This window comes from Microcebus murinus, chromosome 2 (assembly GCF_040939455.1).
Source record: "Microcebus murinus isolate Inina chromosome 2, M.murinus_Inina_mat1.0, whole genome shotgun sequence".
Taxonomy (NCBI): Eukaryota; Metazoa; Chordata; class Mammalia; order Primates; family Cheirogaleidae; genus Microcebus; species Microcebus murinus.
In genome coordinates, this window is record NC_134105.1 from 52,262,272 (window position 1) to 52,282,711 (window position 20,440).

Here is a 20,440-nt window from a genome sequence, read left to right on the forward strand (position 1 = left end):
TGAAATTACTACCATTCATAAAGGCTAGTAGATTCAGATATAGAACCTTTACCAGCTGTCAAAGTTTTCTGTGGGTGATTGTGTATGTATATGTGTAACTGTATATGCACTTATGTACTTTAATGGCCAAATATCTCAAAGAGTGCTTAAAGAGACATTTAGAGTAATAAAATCTGTATTAGTGACAAGTTACTCATTGTGTTTTACTTATTATCAGTAGATAATGGATAAGGATGGTGGGGAATGAGCCCAATAACAGGAATAAAATCCTTTTGTTGTATTAACTTCTTTTTAAATCAAAGGATATTTGAACTGTGAGCTACTCTTCACATGAACTTGAAAATCACTTTTTTAAAACATAATTTCATTGTAATAATTGTTTTGATGGAACTTTACATGTATGATATCTAAGAAGCTCGTGCAAATTTATTTATATAAATAGACTTTTCACATTTTCTATTTAGCCTGAATATGATGTCTTTATTATGCATCATAGTCACACATACATACATACATGCACTTAAAATGATTGATTATATCCAGTTAATTATTTGCAATGGATGAGGCAGAAAGAGTCATTCTTTACCTGCTTCTTCTCCATCGTGAAGTCCTGATACTCCATCTAAAAACTCTCTCTGCAGTGGCCTTTCTTTTTCCTTTACCACAGCCTCTCTTGTCCATGTGCCCACTGTCATTTCCCTGGACACTGCAATTGCTTCCCTCCTTCCCTCTATGAATCCAATCTTGTCTCTCTCCAATACATTCGAACAGCCAGATGGCTTTTTATGCAGTAAATCAGGTCATCTTCATTCATAACCCACCTGGCCCAGAATCTAAGCTTGTTACCATTGTTACTGAGGCTCTGAGTCATCAGTACACCCTTGCTGCCTCTCTGTTCTCTCTCATAGTCCCCATATCCCCCCCTTCCTGCCTGACCTGCCAATCTCAGAAACAGGCTGAGTCCCCTCCCACAGCAGGGCTTTGTAGTGCTCCTTTCCTCTGCCTCCAATACCATCTCCATCCTTCTTCCTCCTGGCTCCCACTCACCCTCCTCATCCTTCAGGACTCAGCTCCACTCCGCCTTCCCTGACCATCCCATTCTCCTCCCACACCCACCCACAAGCCCCCAACTAAATCATGTCTCCTTGTTATTCTCTCTCAAAGTACCCTATTCTTTTCCTTTGTAGCCCTTCCTACAATCAGTAGTCATACATCTAGTCGTGTTTCTTCATTTATCAATTTCTCCCACAAAACTGTACAAACCATGAGGGAATGGAACACATTTTTTAGTTTACCACTGTAACCCCAGAACCTTCCACTGTGACTGGTGTCTAGTAAGGACTTGAATAATATTTGTTGCATGAATGAACAACTCGATCATAACGCAAAGAATTTGGTCAAGCCGGATGTGTATATAGAAATATCTAAAAGTTGTTGGTATTTGGAATCTGGGTACCAATTTAGTCAGTCATTCTCTTGATTGAATGAGAATTCTTAATTCCAGTGGTGGTAAAATAGTCACAGGTATTTCCAGTGATTACCAAGTTCACCTCCTCCCCCTGGTCCTTGCTGTGGCTTAACTGGCTATCTTGACTCCAGGTTTAAAAGCATAAAAGAAGTGATCATCCATTAAGATGAAAAATAAGTGTAGAATGATTGAGATTGGAGTTCAACAAATTCTTACTTCAGTTTCCCTCCATGTTTTCAATATGCACACTGAGTCCATTAATTTTATTTTTTGAGGTTCCTCCATCTGAAATTAGGAGTTATGTGCCCATATGTCACCAGTTTGTTTGTAAATATGATTGATGTGATAGTTACAGCTTTTATTGCATTTTCAGGCAGTTATATTGCCAAGTTCTTAGACATATGTGCAAAAGTTATATACATATATCAATGTATCAGTCTTATGAATTGAATTGAATTAAATATCACTAAAAATGTTTTTGCTTGACAAAATATTCTATGAACCCCTAAATTATTATTTCCAAAAAACAAAAAGTATCCTCATTAATTTAGACCTTATTAACTCTAAATATGTGATCATTGTAACAGGGCTGTAATGGGTGACACGCTAGTCACATATAGCCTGTTTGGTTTTGTTATGCAGTTTCACTCCACCACAATTCCTAATTTTTAAAAGGCAGTGTTGACCAAGCATGATCGAACATTATTCTCAATTGCTTTAGCGTCTCATCATCTTACACTCAGCCCATATTCTCTTTTATGCTTACTGAAGACATGGTTAGGTTAGCACCATGGCCTCCAGAAACATTCGGTTTGCAATCCCTGTGACAGGGGCCAAATTGAAATTTACATCTACTTTTGCCTTACAAAGGGGGTTTGCTTGTAAAAGATATTTGGGAACCATTGTCAACTCACGTATGAGACTGAAGAATCCTTCAGACTTCTTGAGCATTTAAGAATTCTGTCTCTGTGTAAGCATTTGATTGGCAAAGCTTTCTTGAATATTTATTAAAGTACGTTCTCTGAGAAATTAGCACAGACATCTGACTTAGCTTATTTTGCTATCAAACTCAGCAAATTCATTTCTTTAAACATAGTATAATTGAGATTTTCCCAATGATTCAGATCTACTTAGTATAAATTAATGACATGTTGTTAGATATTAATTCCTAACCTCTGCTTTGGTATAGTGGGAAGGTATAACCTGTACAACCGACCGGGGCTGGAATCTGGACTCTGTTACTTATTAGCTGTGTGATCTTAAGCAAACGACTTAATTTCACAAACCCTCTATTACCTTATCTCCTGCCTCCTTGCATAGCAACAGCTCAGGCAGCTTGGAGTAATTTAGATGCTTGTAAATAAAAAACAGCTAGGAAAGCCCTTAGTTAGCATCCTTAGCTCAGCTTGACCAGGGAAAAGATCTCAAGGGCCAGGAGTCTTTTCCATTCCTTTCACTATTTGCATAATCAAGAGCTTTGCTTTGTCCTCAATAACCTATATCAGGTTACAGCAGAAATACAGCGGTCACACTGAGACTGGACCACTCCTTCCTGACAGACCAAAAATTGCAGTTTTAAGGCCCTGATGTTTTTTGACTCAGTTTTCTTGATTTGTTTGACTTGTGGAGTCTGAATCATAGCAACTTACTGTTGACCTGCCTTTCTCATTTTTCACTATCACCCTCTCTCTTCTCAACCTCTAGTTCTCTTTTTATAACAAGTTTGCCCATCTTTAAAAACAAGAATAATAATTCTTACTCTGCAGGCAGGGCACAGTGGCTCACACCTGTAATCCTAGCACTCTGGGAGGCCGAGGCAGGCGGATAGCTCAAGGTTAGGAGTTCGAAACCAGCCTGAGCAAGAGCAAGACCCCGTCTCTGCTAAAAATAGAAAGAAATTAATTGACCAACTAAAAAAATATATAGAAAAAATTAGCCGGGCATGGTGGCGCATGCCTGTAGTCCCAGCTACTCCGGAGGCTGAGGCAGGAGGATCACTTGAGCCCATGAGTTTGAGGTTGCCATGAGCTAGGCTGATGCCATGGCAATCTAGTCTGGGCAACAGAGTGAGACTCTGTCCCCCAAAAAATAATAAAAAATAATAATTCTTACTCTTAATGGTAGATTTTAATGAAATAGTTCATAATGCCTAGCACATAACAAGTGCTCAAGAAATTATAACTACTATTACTGTATTATATAGGATATTCTCAAAGTGAAGTGTCAGTAAAGGAGTTGTGTGTCAAGTTACGGAATCACTTGGGGATTCATTACATGGGAAGTAAGCAGATACTTTGTGTACTTTTGGCTAATTGTTTTTATTATTGAGACAAGCATTTGCAAGAGAGATTGGGAAAGTGTACTGTGGACAGGCCTCTGAGCAAAGCTAATGACTTCATAGGGACAGAAAACTCTTTAGTTTGTCTCGACTTCACGCTTCTTCTCTGTTGTAACTACCACGATTACTATCATTTAAACTCTGGCATCATCTTGTAAGTGAAGTGACATTTCTTATGAGTTAGATACACTTGGATGAAATACTGTGAATGCTAAAAAGGTAGTATAGTAATTTTAGTATCACTCTTTTTTCCTTAGTGAAAAAGACCATGTTTACATTTGGCTAAATATTGAATTGGATAATTTCTAAGAAACTACTGGTCAAGTCAATTCAAAAGAAAATCAATCTATTCAGCTCCTTGATTGCACTAACTGGCTAATTTAGATGAAAACTGTGCTGATGTAGAAAGGACTATTAAGTTTGAGTTAATAAATTATTCACTCTTTAAAGCAGCCAATTATCATCATTACTGGGTACTCACTGAGATTTATAGCCATACAGTAGCTCCTCCCCATGGGTCTTAATCTATTAGGATAACACCATTCAGAACTGTATTTGTGCTAAAACTACACTACTGCTAATACATTCCTAATAATCTCTACAGATTGTCAAAGACAGATGTAGAAATCAGATGAAAATTCGCTAAGATGCTTCTTGTATAGTTTACATATGTTATAAAATGCTACTTAATCATTTTTTCTTTCCAATTGAATAGTGATAATACACAAAATGATGCCAATACCAAGGAATTCTGGGTAAACATGCCAAATTTGATGACTCACCTAAAGAAAGTGTCTGAACAAAAGCCCCAGGCTACATATTATAATGTGGACATGCTCAAATATCAGGTAAGCCTATTTATATGGTCAGAATGTCTCTTACACATACAAATTTATATTCTAAAGTACCTAATATTAAATAAAAGTAAATAAAGTAACATTTCTTTTAATATTGTTTAAAAGCTATAAGAAAATGGAAACCTTAAAAGACTACTTGGGGACTAATGACAAGAATATTTATACATACCCTTAATAGTTTAAACTTACAAGAAAATATATTAAAAATCAGAGAAACATGCCACAAAAATGAAATTGCCAGACATTACATCAATTAAGATTATAAATATTGATGAACTAGATGACTATAATTTTGTTAATGAGCATTATTGTACTAAAATCTCTTATTTAAAATGATTAAATATAAGCAATCTTTTTTCTAGTAAAACAGTGCTATGAAACAGTTCTAATAAAACATTAAAAAATAACTCAATAGTAAAAGAATATTTGATACAACACAATATAAAACATGAGAGCTTTCCTTCTCATATGTGTGTATGGGATTGCCTTTACCCCAGATTATTACTGATCTAGTGAATAAGCCTGTTCAAGTCAGAATTCTACAGTGCCTGAATCTCCCATTGATTTCCAGCACTTGGCCTCCTAGACTTTTTTAATTGATAAAATTGTATGTATTTATCATGTACAACATGATATTTTGAAATATAAATACATCGTGAAATGACTAAATTTAACTGATTAACACATGCATTAACTCACATGGTTACCATTTTTTGATGAGAATACTTCACATCCACTTAGCATTTTTCAAGAATACATTGTAACTATAGTAACCACATTATACAACAGATGTCTTGAACTTACTCCTCCTGTCTAGCTAAAATTTTATGTCCTTTGATCAACATCTCCACAGGAGCCCCCACCCCCACCCCACCTGAACAACCCCAGCCCCTGGTAGCCACCATTCTAATCTCTACTTCTATGAAAGCAACTTTTTTAGATCAATTTAAGAGTGAAATCATACAAAATGTCTTTCTCTGCCTGCTTTATGTCACTTAATATTTTTAATGTATTCGTAATAATTTTTTGTGGTTAAATATGTTCAGTTTTTTTTAAGATGAGGAAAGTTGTACTTTAATAAAAATCAATGCATCTCAAACATGACTGAACTTTTTGATCACCAAAGAGCTTATAAACAAATGCTGATTCTGAATTGGTGCTAGAAAGAATATATGCATTTAAAAAATATATATATATGTTGGGCCCTGACACTCCCAGAGATTTTTATTTAATTGGCTCAAGATTCAACTCACGTATTCACATGTCTGTATTTTTTATAAGCTCCCCAAGTGATTCTAAGGCACCCTATGATTTGAAAACCATTTAAATTTTTGTAAGGAGACCATTGAAAGTGGAGTATCTATATGATGATACATTTTACAAAAGCACAAATGAATATAATTTTTTTCCTATGAAAAGCAGATCACTTAAGCTTTGGACATTATAGATAATATTAATAAACACATAGTATGGCATAAATTCATTGCTTTTATAATTAAGATATAATAGAAAACACATGATATTTACCTTTTTTCCCAAAATATTTAAACACATTTAGTGTCTGTTTTAAGCTGTGAGGGAAATGAAAAGGAGTAAGAAAGGGAAACTCTAAATCTCATTTTTCCTTAAATGAGAAATTAAATTTCAGGGCACAGGCATGGATGGTTCTCACGCCCAAAGTGTGAAAATCAAAATCAAACTGTAGTTGTTTTCCTTCATGAACTCTATTTACAAACACTGCATCTACATCTTCACTTCAAAAACAAAAGTGTTTTAAAACTTTAAAATCTTGTGGCATTTTTTTTTTAGTCTCCATATTTGTTATTAAGTGAATCTACAAAGTAGAATTCACCTATTGCAATATGAGCTTTGGGTAAAGTATTAAAGTATAGGCAAGAGATTGAATTTCGGGATCAAGTGGGCTTTCTGCTTGCCACTGACCTTGGACACTTAATCTCCTGGAACCACAGTTTCCTCATCTGCAAATAAGGGCAATAATGATACCTACCTAGATATTTTACAGGCTGTCATAAGGAGCTAATAGCCTAATATATTTCAGAGTACTTTGTGAAATGTAAATAGCCCTAGACCTGTCATTTTGTTTTAAAGTGTGCTCTGAAGAATCCCCTTTGTTGCTGTTTAGCTGTGTTTTTGTTGGTTTTCAACAATGCAAGGAATGGGAGGGGGCGTGTGCACAACTAGCATTGTGTGGAATTGCCCTCAAATCTCAGCGTATTTAGTTTCTGGCCACCAACATCATTCTTCAGGAATTGGGACAATCAAAAACACACCTTCATGTATCTAGAAAGCACCTCCCCAGGTAGGGGAACTATTATTGAGAACAACAGTTGAGGATGGAGTGCAGAAAAGGGGTGGGGGAGGGTGGCCCTACTCTGTTGTTGATCTACTTTAGATAGTACATTTCTAAATAGAACTTCATTTTCAGAAAGGAATATGCTGCTAACAATATTTAAGTAGCCAAAATTGTCATCAAAAACCTAATCTGTCATATGAAAGAACCCATTTCTGGTCTGGTTTCTGCAGCAACTGCTCCTGCCTTGTGAATTCAACCTACCTTAAGGCACCTTCTTTTTTTTTTTTTTTTTTTTTTTTTTTTTTTTTTTATTCTTTCTCAAGAGTGAGCAAGATGATAGGCACCTTCTTGATGGTGACCATATGTGCAGGCATTTCCTAGATAGTTGTTTATATACTTCAAAATCAGCAAAACTCACGCTCCATGGATAAAAATCCCAGGACATAGACACCACCTACATGGTCCCTGCAGTGTGCGTGAGCTTATGAAAGGAGACTCTCCTAGAGATCTGTTCACCATCACAATGAATAATCAAGAAATAATAACACTGGGAATTTTTCACTGTGGATCCAGAATTCAAGTCAATATCATTGTCTTTAGATAAGACAAATTCTTGTTGATTCTTCAAATGTGGCTTTTTCTTGGTCAAACTCACAGTTGATTCTAAGTAGAATTAACAGTAGAATGTAGCACTTCCTCTAAGAGGACCTGTGTTCAAGTCCTCACTTTGATAAATTTCAAAGAAGTAATCATCATCAGCCTTGCCTAACTCCCTGGTTTGTTCTGAAGAGCAAATATGGTAAGAATAGCAATTGACAACATTTAGTGGTTAGCCTTAAATATTCTCTTTCCTGTCATTTGGCAAGGTGTCAGCCCAGGGCATACAGTCCACGCCTCTGAACCTGGCGGTGAATTGGCGGTGTGAGCCTGCAAGCACTGACCTGCGCATAGATTACAAATACAACACGGATGCGATGACCACCGCCGTGGCCCTCAACAATGTGCAGTTCCTGGTCCCCATCGATGGAGGAGTAACCAAGCTCCAGGCTGTGCTCCCGCCGGCCGTCTGGTAAGGAGCCATCAGTCGCCTTACTCTTTACCAAAGGTCTCCGTCTGGTGGGAGGGGTCCCAGACTTCTTAGCTTTTGTGTTTCCCACAGGGGGAGATCACAGCAGGCCTGTATATTAGGGGTCAGGGTAGGAAACAGAAACTGCTGTAGCTATTTGAAGCAAAAAATAATTTAACAGGGATTTCAGTGCTTGCACAATGGTGGAAGTGCTAGAGGAACAGAATTCAGGCTGGATCTCCAGAACTCTGCAGAACCAGCCTGCCACAACCCGGGGCAAGGAGAGAAATTAGAAGGCTGCCAGTGGAATTACTGAATTCAAGAACCAACATCTGTGACTCTGATCCAAAGGCCAGAAAGCTCCTGCTGGCACCTCCTTAACTGCTTCTTAAAACCCACAAAACTGGAGTGTGGACTGGACCCCTGTTGTTAGAAGATGCCTACCCCTCTGAGTTAAGTTGCTGGTCAGAGGAAAACAGCCAGGAAAGCAGGAGAATGGCCTCTGCCTTCCTTCTGTCTTCTAAATCTCAACCCATGCATGTGATTGGTGGAACCTAACTTGCATCTAGGACCATAACTACAAGGGAGTCTGGGAAACGTAGTGTTTCATTTTCTAGCACACCAGGGAATGTATGGAACTAGAAACTTAATAGTTACTAAGTACCCGTGGCATCTATTATAAAGGACTTGCTCTGGAAAGAATGCTCTAGCTTTTCCTTATGACCGTAAGGAGCAAAAAGTAGAATAATTTTTTAAAACTGAATGTCAGCCTGATGACACTCCCAACTTAAATTACCTGAATTAATTGATTAACTAACATTTTCCATCTACCTGTTTCAGCAGATGTGTTCGAAAAAAAATTTTTTTAACTCGCATTATCCTCAAAATGTTTATCTCACAATGTTCAAGCTAGTTACAATAAGGAAAGGGAAATGAGAGAATTTATGTGTGCATGGGAAGAGAGAGAGAATTTTAAATTGCAGCTAAACTTTCTAAGATCATTTTTAAAAATTAATATTTTCTGGAAAAAAACATGGCATCCATTAAACAAAAAATCCTTGCTTATATGCAAAAGCCTTTTACCTATTTTATTCTTAGGAATGCTGAACAACAAAGAATATTGTGGAAGATTCCTGATATTTCTCAGAAGTCAGAAAATGGAGGTAATGCAATCCCAGGCTTGTTTTATTAATATTTACCTAACCCTGAAATAGCTTTTAGGTATTAGCCAGCTTTACCCAAAATACATGTGGCACAAAAAATAAGCAAAATATTTCACATCATTTCTGCATTTACTTATTTCAGTCAATAAAGGCAAATAATTCTTCAATGAATCCTCTTCTTCCCCTTTTCTACCAAGACTCCACATCAAACAGACAATCCTTAATGCAGAGACAAGCTTTTAAGGAAGCATGTTTCCATCCTGAATCAAATCCCACACTCCCTGGTAGATATTTTTCCTTTCCCTCTGATATTAATCATACATTGGAAAATACACGGCCTTCCAAGTAGCATGCCCCCATATTTTGAAGTACCATTTTGCTGAATTACACTTTTACCAATGTGCAAATAGAGTCACTCATAATATTTAATGATAAATTTTATTCATCACCATTTTGTCACTGAAGCACATACTGTTTCTTAGTAAGTATGATTCTGTATGTTAACTTTTTAATAAAATTTCCAAAATTATACCAGATTGTTGAGTTGACTGTTATAATAATTTTTTTTTTTCAGGAGTGGGTTCTTTGTTGGCAAGATTTCAGTTATCAGAAGGCCCAAGCAAACCTTCCCCATTGGTCGTGCAGTTCACAAGTGAAGGAAGCACCCTTTCTGGGTGTGACATTGAACTTGTTGGAGCAGGGTATCGATTTTCACTCATCAAGAAAAGGTTTGCTGCAGGTAAGTAGGTATCTTGAGTTTCATTAGCAAAGTTATGTTGTCTTACTCTTCCTTAAGAAGGAATAGGTTGTCATTTTCTCATCTTTTGCCTCCTCCTTTTCCCCACTCCCAACATTCATTTTAATTAGAAAGCAAACTAACTGTTGAATGAAGGAAAAAATAGGAGAATAAACTAGAAATCAGAAAGCAAGAAGGCTCTATCTACTTCTCCTGGCTTTATATCTTATGTGGGGATGACCAGTTGTTCCCATTATATTGATGTGCATACTGAGGTTAATGAAGTAAATTCTACTTTTGTTTTACTGATAAACAAATGCTGTTTGCCTTTGAATTGATCTCCTCCATGAAAACTTTTTGTTCTCCAACAGGACTTCATAGATTGTAGACTTGTCAGGCTTAGCTGAAATCTGGGAGATTTCACTTGAATAATAACCTCAAAGAATCTAGGCCACAGATCAAAACGGGTTGCCCATGAACTGAATGTGGCCATGAGACAGATTTTATTTGGCATAAACAATAGGGTGTTTTTTGTTTTTTTTTTTAAATTAGGGAGGCAGATTCTCTGATACTAGTGTAATTATACTTGTCAGTTATTTTCTGGGACAAATCCTGGGTTTTATGTCTGTTGTACTGCTGTACTGATGTAATTATTAATTAATACCCCTCTCGCTCTCAAAAATGACTCAAGTTGGAAAATAAATTATATTAGTATCTGTCCTAAAATAAGTTGGATTATCATCAGAAACAAATCTTCCAACCCATTCTGGGCAACCCAAACCTCTGCAAATTGTTGATCCATGAAAATGTGAAAAAACAACTAGTTGATCTGGAAAATTGAAAACTTAAAAAGCTTTATGTATTTTATATTAGTATTGCACCCCTAAAGTATGCAGCATTCGGCTCCTAGGGGTAAGGCAAGAGGAATTGAAATTTTACTCATGTAATAATCACATTATTGAACTAGTAGATAACCTGTTGATATGTTATTTTATTTTGCAGGAAAATACTTGGCAGATAACTGATAAAATCTTATGCAAGGATTTGGAGGATTCATATAGTGAAGAACTGTTGTATGACAAACAGGTTTTAATTTTGGTTTGATGAAAACAAACCAATATCTGCACTTGGGATGTATCAGCTAGGAAGTCAGTGACTTTCAGCCATGATTTCCCTCACACAATACCATGATGAGCAGTCCTACAGTATTTACTTCTAGGTGTAATATTGTTAATGGTTTTAAAATGTAATTATTGTATTTGTAAATTGTACTCTCATTCCAGTAAGGCAGTTAGACACTTGAGTTTTAGCATTTTACCATTCCTGAAATGGATGTAATTTAAACTGTGGTATGTAAATTTAATAGTAGTACTGTCGAATGGCACAATGCTTACAGAGGTAGATTGCATTCTGTCAATATATAAAAGTTAAATATAATATTGATAGCTGTCATAAAGGGGGTGCCACATATAAAGAAACTTAAGTGGAACCAGAAAAAAAAAAAGAAACAAACTTACTTTTCTTCAGTCTTTAGTATGTTTTACTCTAGTACTAAATAAAAATTCTATCTTCAAATGTTTAGTGGATTAAATTCATAAATATTTCAGAAAAAAATTCTAAGGTTACAGTATATTCAAAGAAAAGCATTAATTACCACTTTTTAAAAAGCTTTTTTTTCAAACTGCAAATTTCATAAAAATGCAAAATGTGTAAACAGGGCCTCTTATTTTTATAACTTGTGTAAAAAGGGAAAGCAATTCATATTTAAAGTTTAAGTATATTAAATTATAATCAAGAATAAAGAAGATGTTGAAGTCTTAACTACTTCCCCCTCTCTCTACAGTTTAGCAAATATGGAGCTTGCTGAATAGTCAGTGAGATTAAAACCAAAATTGCAATTTTGAGATTTCAAGACTTTCCATAATTGAACTGGTTGACAACTTTTGCACAATTGCTCTGAGCACATGGTCTCTCTCATCTTGCATGAGGGAATGATACCTTGTGTCTTCCTCTTCACCCACAGAATCAAAACACTGAGACTAAGAATCTTAGAGGAAAAAAAAATTTAGTCCCCTGTTTAGATCTAGAAGGAGAATTTTAATCATCATTTATATCATTTGGGAAAGAAAAAATAAGCTTTATAAATGAAATTCTATTCACATTATTGTGTAATAGATTTCCTTTTGGATGATTAAGATTCATTGTATAAAACTGTAAATCTTTGCCTTTCTTGGAGAATCAAGAGGAGAGTTATCAAAAATTTATGTCATTTCATTGTTGCAAGATATAATGAAAATTGTAATCACTCAGTGTAGCCCCATGATATGAGCATTCAGAGAGAACTTCCTCAGGAGTCTCAACTCTAAAACCTTCCCCCATTAAGATCTGAAAACATTAGTCTTCTGTTAAGTCACAGAACTTATTTTAAACATAAACCAATTCCTGTTATAGGTTACACTAGTACATAACTATAATTATTAAGTTGTTATATTTATCATTAGTTGCTAAATTTCGTTTTATATACACTCAAATTTGACAAAGAATCTTTAGCCCCTCTAAATTTTAGAATCAAATTAAATTTTTTAAGTCTTACTTTTAAAATGAGATTGTGACTGGCAATTGTTTATAGTGGAACTTTTTAAATTAACATTTGTACTCTTCAATCAGTTCTTGCTACCAAAAGAATGTTCAAAATGACCTGTTTTACCTTGGTAGAATTTTTACCATTCAAACAAACTCTCAGTTAGCTCCCCAAAGCAGTCTAGTGTTGAAGTTTTTTTGAACAAACTAATAAACTCATTTATGTGAAGATATTCAATTTGGTTTTGGAACCAAAGTAGAAAATGCAAAATTTTAAATTCCATGAAACATGGGGAAATTTGGAACACTAAAACCAGTGGAGAGTAAGCAGAAGATAATTGAGAATTATCCAGCATATGAATATCAAAATGTGTTTTAAGTAATCAGTTCATGAAAAAACGTAATGAATATTAACATAAAGCATATTAAAAATGTGTAAATATGACTGGTTCTCATGTCTTTCTCTATTTTGTTTTGTTTTGTTTTATATAGCGCTAGAATGAATCATTAATTAAACACAAGGTTTTTTCCCCAAAGAATAATTTTGTTGATATTGTAAAAATGTAATTAAAACCATAGATTACAATAATCTCTAACATTATCCAAATGTTTCCAAGAACTAAATTTGAAACTATGAAGAAATCCTATGATCCCTTAATTGTTCTTTATGAAACAGAATGGGTGTTAGTGATTTCAAAGTGATTAGACTTTAAGTAGCCAGAACTTCAATAGGGAATGTATCCTTCACCTTTCGGAAAAGAAATCAAATGTTATAATAACATAATAAGCCTGAATCAGGGATTTAGATTTTGGTGTTTTGTTTTGTTTTTTAATATTATAGGTTATAATCTCCCATGACATCTATATCCACAGTACTGTAGAATAAGAATTCATGTTCTGAAAAATGGTCCTACACAATGGAAGGGTCTCAGTTATCAACGACATATTAAGTCAGATTCACTATCAGTTCTCAAGTCAGCACAAAATAGACCAGTGCAGAGTAAGACAATTTTCAGTACCAGGGATTAAAATAAAAAGAAAGCGTTCTAGTTAACCAGTACACCATTTCTTGAACATAATAATTAACAAGGTTCTGCTTTAGCAAGATGGAAAGCATGGATGATACTGCTTTATTTTGGCAACATGGAAAGTATGTTTTTGTTTTGTTGTGTTTTTTTTGAGACAGAGTCTCACTCTGTTGCCCGGGCTAGAGTGTCGTGGCGTCAACCTAGCTCACAGCAACCTCAAACTCCTGGGCTCAAGCAATCCTTCTGTCTCAGCCTCTCGAGTAGCTGGGACTACAGGCATGTGCCACCATGCCCGGCTAATTTTTTACTATATATTTTTAGTTGGCCAATTACTTTCTTTCTGTTTTTAGTAGAGGCGGGGTCTCGCTCTTGCTCAGGCTGGTTTCCAATTCCTGACCTTGAGCAATCCTCCCACCTCTGCCTCCCAGAGTGCTAGGATTACAGGTGTAAGTCACCACGCCTGGCCTGAAAGTATGTTTTTCTTTTCAAATAAATTCCCTATTTTCATGAAACTTATAAAAATAAATTCTTATTAAGAATTAGTCTGAATTTTATCATAATTGGACTTTAGAATTGCTAAGCTTAAATTTTTAATCATTTTTAAATCTCTGTTCTTCTCTACACTTACAGCCAAAATGAAGATTCACTGTATGGTATTTGATATGGTATTTCACCTGTAAAGAAAGGATGTCCACAGTTCTGATGGTTTTGCATGAATAGATAGGCATCACTCAAACAACAGAATTTTTCGTTTGTCTTATGTATTTTTATTCAGTCTCAGTCTGCAAAATGAGGCCATAATTCCATTTCTATTTCCACTTCTAAATCTTTTCAAGGAAGCAGATGACTACATTAGCACTACCACTAACTCCTGCTGTGTGACAGTGAGCAAGTCACTGCCTTTTTCAACGTCTCATCTTCAGAATGAGGGACTAAGAGCAACAGTGGTGTTCAAGCTTTTCTTGACAACAGGATTTTTTTCCTAATAAAATCAATTTTATTAGGCACAATAGCTCAAAGCAATGAAGGAATTTCTCCAGCAGTTTGCAACTGAGCTCCCCAGAGCAGTTTAAACACCATAACAACACAAAAATGATCTATAGTGTCCTCCAACTCTGAAGTTCCATGATTCTACTTTACTCAGATAAATCACTTTTTGAGACTTTATGAGGAAAGTTGTATAATCACAGTAAATGATATATAATAAAAATTGATATATTAAATATTTAATTGATATATAAAATGCTCACCATGTACCAGTCACTACAGATAGTATAAGGATTTAGTCCTTTTATCAATCCAAAAATTGTAGGTACGCTTTTTAATTCCTGTTTTACAAATGATGACATTGAGGCTTAGATAGATTAATCTTCCCAAAGTGACACTGCAGCTGGAAGTAACCTAGTTATCTTGACTGTAAAGGGAACAGCTTGATCTGTTTTACTTTGTCCATTCTGGAAAAAAAAATCTTCTGTTTTATTCTATGGTATACACTCTATGTGAATGCCAAGGTAATAGGTGCAATGAAAAACTAATAGCAAAATAAGGATAATTCTGATGACAAAATCATGGAAAAAGAATCAGTATGATTTGTGGACCATTGTATTGTTAAAAGAGGGCAATGATTTTGGCTTAGTTACTACACTATCCCCAGGGCCTAGAAGGTAGTAGGCATTGATAAATTTATATTGAATCAGTAGATTTCTAGGGATGGGACTTGGGAATATGTATTTTTAGAAACACTCAAAATTTGAGAATCATGATCTATTAGATCTCTATGGTTCTTCTTTGTTCTGACATTATATCATATTTTAAGCATTCAATTCTAAGTTGAAAACCATTTTTCTAGTGAGTTTACTTTTCATTCAGTCTACTTACTCGAAGCTTATAAAAAGGGTTTATTCCTAGGAAGATCTCTATCTTTTCCTTGGAGTTCTTCTGTTAATGCTAACTCAGTCTAGGAGTAGCCTGAAAGGCATTCTCTCATATTTCTGTCCTTTTCTTCAATGTCTTAAAAGACTTTAAGTAGTAGGGAGGTTGCAAGCTGTCACTCCTTCCAAATACAAAGTCCTTCTTTGCAAGGGACACTCAGACCTCTAACTTGTGAGTTGACCCTATTTAATCTGGGAGACTTTTGACTTTACAAGTATGGATCGGCCTTATTCTAAAAGAGTTGTACCAATCATCTTTATTTTTGCATATTTTCAAAATAATCACAGGCTGTCAATTAAAGTTGAACAATACAGTAAAATATGCAGATCAATGTGTGTGTGTGTGTGTGTGTGTGTGTGTCTAGGTTTAAACTTTGTCTTTCCCAAAAGATTATGCATTTGAGCAAAATCCCATTCAGTCTAAATGAACTCATTTTGCCACATGCTTTTGTAATCAGCAATTTTTTTAAATAGAAGCATGATGTTTTAATAATATCAAAATGAGAGTGATCTCTAAATATAGTTTTAAAAGTTAATATAACTAAATATGATGTTTCTGTGCAATGAGTCAAATTAAATTGTTGCTCTGAGTGAATAAATCAATCCAAGTTACATTGATTAAAGAGGCTATTCTATGCCCCACTCCACCACCCTTTACTGTGTGCACTTTCTCTTGAGGCTTTATAGTATTTTTCTTACTTATTTAGGGTGTTTTTTTTTTAAATTGGGCAAACAGTATCTAAATGCCATTCTCCCACTCATGAATTATATATGGCCACTATTATATTGCTTTTTGTCCATGGAGTGTATGGAATAAAAATGAGATAGGGGTACATTGCTTAAGTCTCTAAATATTAAAAAAATGAAAAAAATGTTGTCTTTCTCTTGTGTCAGTGCTTCGATGTTCTATCATCTTCTGCAAACTGGAGTTGCATTTTTAATATTTAATTAAAAATATAAATATCTTTCTTGAAGGAATGTCAAATTTAAAGTATGTGGAGTTGACCACTGTGAGACTTCTTGATTGGTCTTCATGTTTAAAATCTGATTTCTATCCTATATGGGTATGCCTATGAAAAAGAAGCACCTCTTTGTTGACATTCACCATGGGCATAATAACTTATCCTCCACGTTTAACTTCTAAAGCTATTTTTCCTTTTATTTATAGTATTTCTGATTACTTCCTTCTATCCCTAGAATAGTACATTGCCTGTCCTAACTCTACCTTTAACTTTGAAAACAAAAGGTGCTTCAACAAAAAGCAAATGCATTTTTAAATGGCCCTTTAAAGTAAAGAAGTAAAATATATTTGGACTGTAGTTATCAATATTCCAGCATTTTCCAAGTCAAGTCTAGTAGTTCTGGCAAATGTTCATTGTGGTATGAAAACAAATGGTCCTATACTATAATCCTCACTCCATGAACATTAATAATGAATGTGAATGCTTTGATGAAGCTTAGTAAAGTTATTGGATCAGGAAAAGACTAAGCTCACCTTGAAAAACCTTTGGAAAAGTTTTCTCTTAACACTAGTTTGTATACCTTTTAGTAACCACAAATAATATAGCCAGGAATGCTTTGGAAAGATGCTTCTGGAATTTTATTTTAACTTTGAGGGAATTTCTGCCATTTCAAATGAATTGTTCTTTATTTTAAATGTCACCTGTGTCTCTTAGTGAATTTAACTTTATCATCTAAAATATTCAAAACAAAACAATGACATTATTTTAATTTTTTAAGTATTATTTTTAAGACCTGCACCTAAGACTAACACATCGGCCCCTATCTGTCTAAGATGTTCCAAAATCTTTGCAGTGTGGAATTAATGCTAGTGAACAATCTTCTGTAATATTTTATTAAACAGCTTTAGGAAATTGAATCATGATAGGTCAATGTTGACAGTATTTTTACATAAGCTTGTTAGAAATTATATGAGAAACATTTTAGTTAAAACTAAGAGCAATGCACTGTTTTATGCAGATTTTGCAAGATTCTACACTCTTCTAATGAGCCTTTTACATTTTTTTTTGCTTTGCTTTATTTTGCAAATCAGTTCTTTTTATGCAAAATCAACAATGTTCCTTTAAAAACTTCCTGGGTAAATTTTCTGTTATCAGATAGAAAAGAATAAAGCTGAATCACTTTACATTTCTCTACTATAGTTTAATTTTTAATTCATTCAGTTTGTGACTCAGCCTGATAGATCCTAAGCCATTTATAATTTTAAAATGTTCCATTGAATGAGAATACCATGCAAATGTTAATTTCATCTCCCTCATTCAGTTTTATATTCCTTTGGTGACATTTTTTTTCTGGCAAAATAAATGCTTAATGTTATTCATACATCACTTTAAACTATTTTAAATAACACACCAAATAATTATCACAGGAATCACTGTCCCAAGATCCAAATTTAATTTTTTTCTTTTCCTTAAGAGTTGCTAGGATGAAAATTCTTGCACCTCTGCTGATTTTTCAGGATGGTATTTAGTTCTTGCTTTCTTAAATGGATATTCTTAGATAGATTGGTTCCTGTCTGATATTCTCTCTCTCTTTCTCTGTCTAACAGAATTGGAAAATTGTTGCTGAATAATTTTTCTTGAAAAAGCTAAGCATATGATGATGTGCTAATCTTATCTATGAGTAGAACTTCACTATGGACCAAGCAGTAATTTATAGGGCTGGCTTTTTAAGCTGTTTGAAATGTGTTTCAAGTAAAAAGAATTTTCATTTGTTTTTCACTTGTATAGTAAAATATCTGTATAAATGAAATGGTCAAATTTTAATTTTAATGTTAATTCCTACTAAATGGCAATGTAAAACATTGATTTTTTTTTAACTTGTACTTTAACAATAAGAGAAACTAGGAAAGGAAGCTCAGAGAAATTTTGCTGTGTTTCTAAAAGTAATGAAATTCCATCAACTAAGGAAAATGCTGTCAGTGTGCAATTAGATTTGGTGGTAGCCTTTCTGTCTTGTGATCTGTGTAGCAAAAGTAGACTAAATTTCTTTATAATCTCGTACTGAGTATATAATTTCACAAACTACCTTGGTCATTAAATATTCATAAAAGGAACTGTGGATTAAAATACACAAGATACTTTTTCAATTTAGTCAAAATGTTGGTGCCTGGCCTTTTTTCCTACATGTCCAATTCGATAGAGTATATACTTGATTTTGATAGCTGTTACTGCTTAGTCTGTGATGACAGCTTTATTTCTTCTATGCTGTGCTCAAGAGAAAACCAGCAAAAGAAGCAAAGATTTGTTCTTTCATAGAACTGTGGCAAAGCTCTCTGCTGAGCAATGGTGATACAAATGTGGGGCATTGACTCGTTGAAGATAATCTTGAGACCATCTTAACATTAATTGCCTTATAAGTTAAAAAAAAAAGTATGGATATCACTTTTTTGTAAATAATGATTTTTATAAATGTTTTTTCTTCATAATTTTCCCAATCACCCATTTCACAAAATCCTAAATATGCAATTATCACCATGGCACATTACTGCGTCTGGGGTTCCCATTTCAGAACAAAGTTTAATTCTATATGTGAGTAAGTTGTTATTGAAATGTGATTTTTTTTTTCCTGGAAAATAAATGAAAAATATTGAAAAAATGAGCGTGAACCTCTTTTTTTTTTGTCAGATTCTGAAAAGTTTACCCACATTTCTGGAAAATTTCATTGACTGTGTAGGGTGGGGACGACGGACCAAAAATCTGGCGACCGTCAAGGGCTTTAGAGCGCGACAAATCCCAGCTCTGTAATTTAACTACAGGCCTGAGCATGTTACTCAATGATTCTCCATTTCCTTATCTTTTTAAAAAAAAAAAATATGGAGTAACGTCCCCTATATCATACAGTCATTGAACAGATTAAATGAGATACTTTCAGCAGTCACCTAGCAATTCTTACCTGGTTCGTAGTTGATATTCAATCAACAATCCTTTCCTGTTCTCATCTTTCTGTGAATGAGGATTGCGATGGATGGAAAACTTTAATGCTCTTCTCCTCACGCTGTCCTAACACTGCGCTCTACTGTAATCGCTGTGTATTGCTATGTCAGCTGGGGCAGGTGCCTGGAGGCCATACCTGACTTTCAGCCCCAATGATTGCCCCTAAAGGGTTTCTTTTGTTTGTTTTTGGTTTGAGAAGGACCAACGGGTTTAGGAAGGGGTTAGTTACTAAGGTGGAGGAAGGGCCTATTATTAATAGTTATGGCAGGTAGTAGGTCCTCAACCCTAAACGGTCTCCATTTCAGAGCTGGGAAAAGTCGGGTTGAGGAAGGTGAGGGAGCCCAGCCCGGTTTGTGACGCCCAGGAGTGAAGACCATGAGCTCAGAGGGCCCCCAGGCCTATTATTTAGCATCTTAGCAACTCAGTTTTCCAAATGTGTAAACGGAGAACAATCCTTTCTTGACAAGAGTTGTTGGGGCAACTGGAGCAAACTAAACCGGTTGTCAGTATCTGGCGAATGCAAGCGCTCCGTCATCCCTGCTATCCACCGTGGGTGCCTTGGAGGGGAGAGGTGGAAAGCGTGGAGGAGGGGGCTGCTTTACTTTCTCTTTGTGCCTCGGATTTCCTGTCCCAGGGAACCGCTGCACTTCCCCCTGCTGCCCTGACGCCAGCGAGAAAAGAGACCTGCGGAAGGACCCTCGGGGCTGCATCTTTAGTCCCCAGCGTCCCGCTCGATTTAGAACACAGCGGCTCCCCTGCAGCTCGCCGCCACCCAGGGCGCCGCGGGGCTCAGGGCGGCCCTCTGCAGGCAGCGAGGGAGAGATCCTTTGCATCCTCACAGCAGCTCAGAGGACCACATAGCGGCCAAGTGCGGCCGGGGCGGGCCGAGAGCGCTGTTTCAAGTCGCCCTGGAGACCGGCGGCGGGGTGCGGGGGTGCGCGGGCCGCGGGCAGAGGAGGCCGGGCAGGCGCGAGCCGCGCGGCGCGCCCTGTCCGCAGTGGAG

The 20,440-nt window shown here is 35.7% G+C and overlaps 1 protein-coding gene across 20 annotated transcripts in view; it reads left to right on the plus strand.

Annotated features, from left to right (window-relative positions):
- The window catches only part of SGIP1 (SH3GL interacting endocytic adaptor 1), a 195,237-nt gene extending 180,637 nt beyond the window's left edge, over window positions 1-14,600 (plus strand). For all 20 annotated transcript variants that reach the window (XM_075999126.1, XM_075999124.1, XM_075999127.1 and 17 more), the window contains 5 exons: window positions 4,522-4,654; window positions 7,844-8,046; window positions 9,142-9,206; window positions 9,781-9,945; window positions 10,945-14,600. In XM_075999126.1, coding sequence (XP_075855241.1) covers window positions 4,522-4,654; window positions 7,844-8,046; window positions 9,142-9,206; window positions 9,781-9,945; window positions 10,945-10,967 — 589 coding nt within the window. In that variant the 3' untranslated portion in view covers window positions 10,968-14,600. The remainder of the gene's footprint in view (window positions 1-4,521; window positions 4,655-7,843; window positions 8,047-9,141; window positions 9,207-9,780; window positions 9,946-10,944) is intronic.
- The last annotated feature ends 5,840 nt before the right edge of the window (window positions 14,601-20,440 follow it).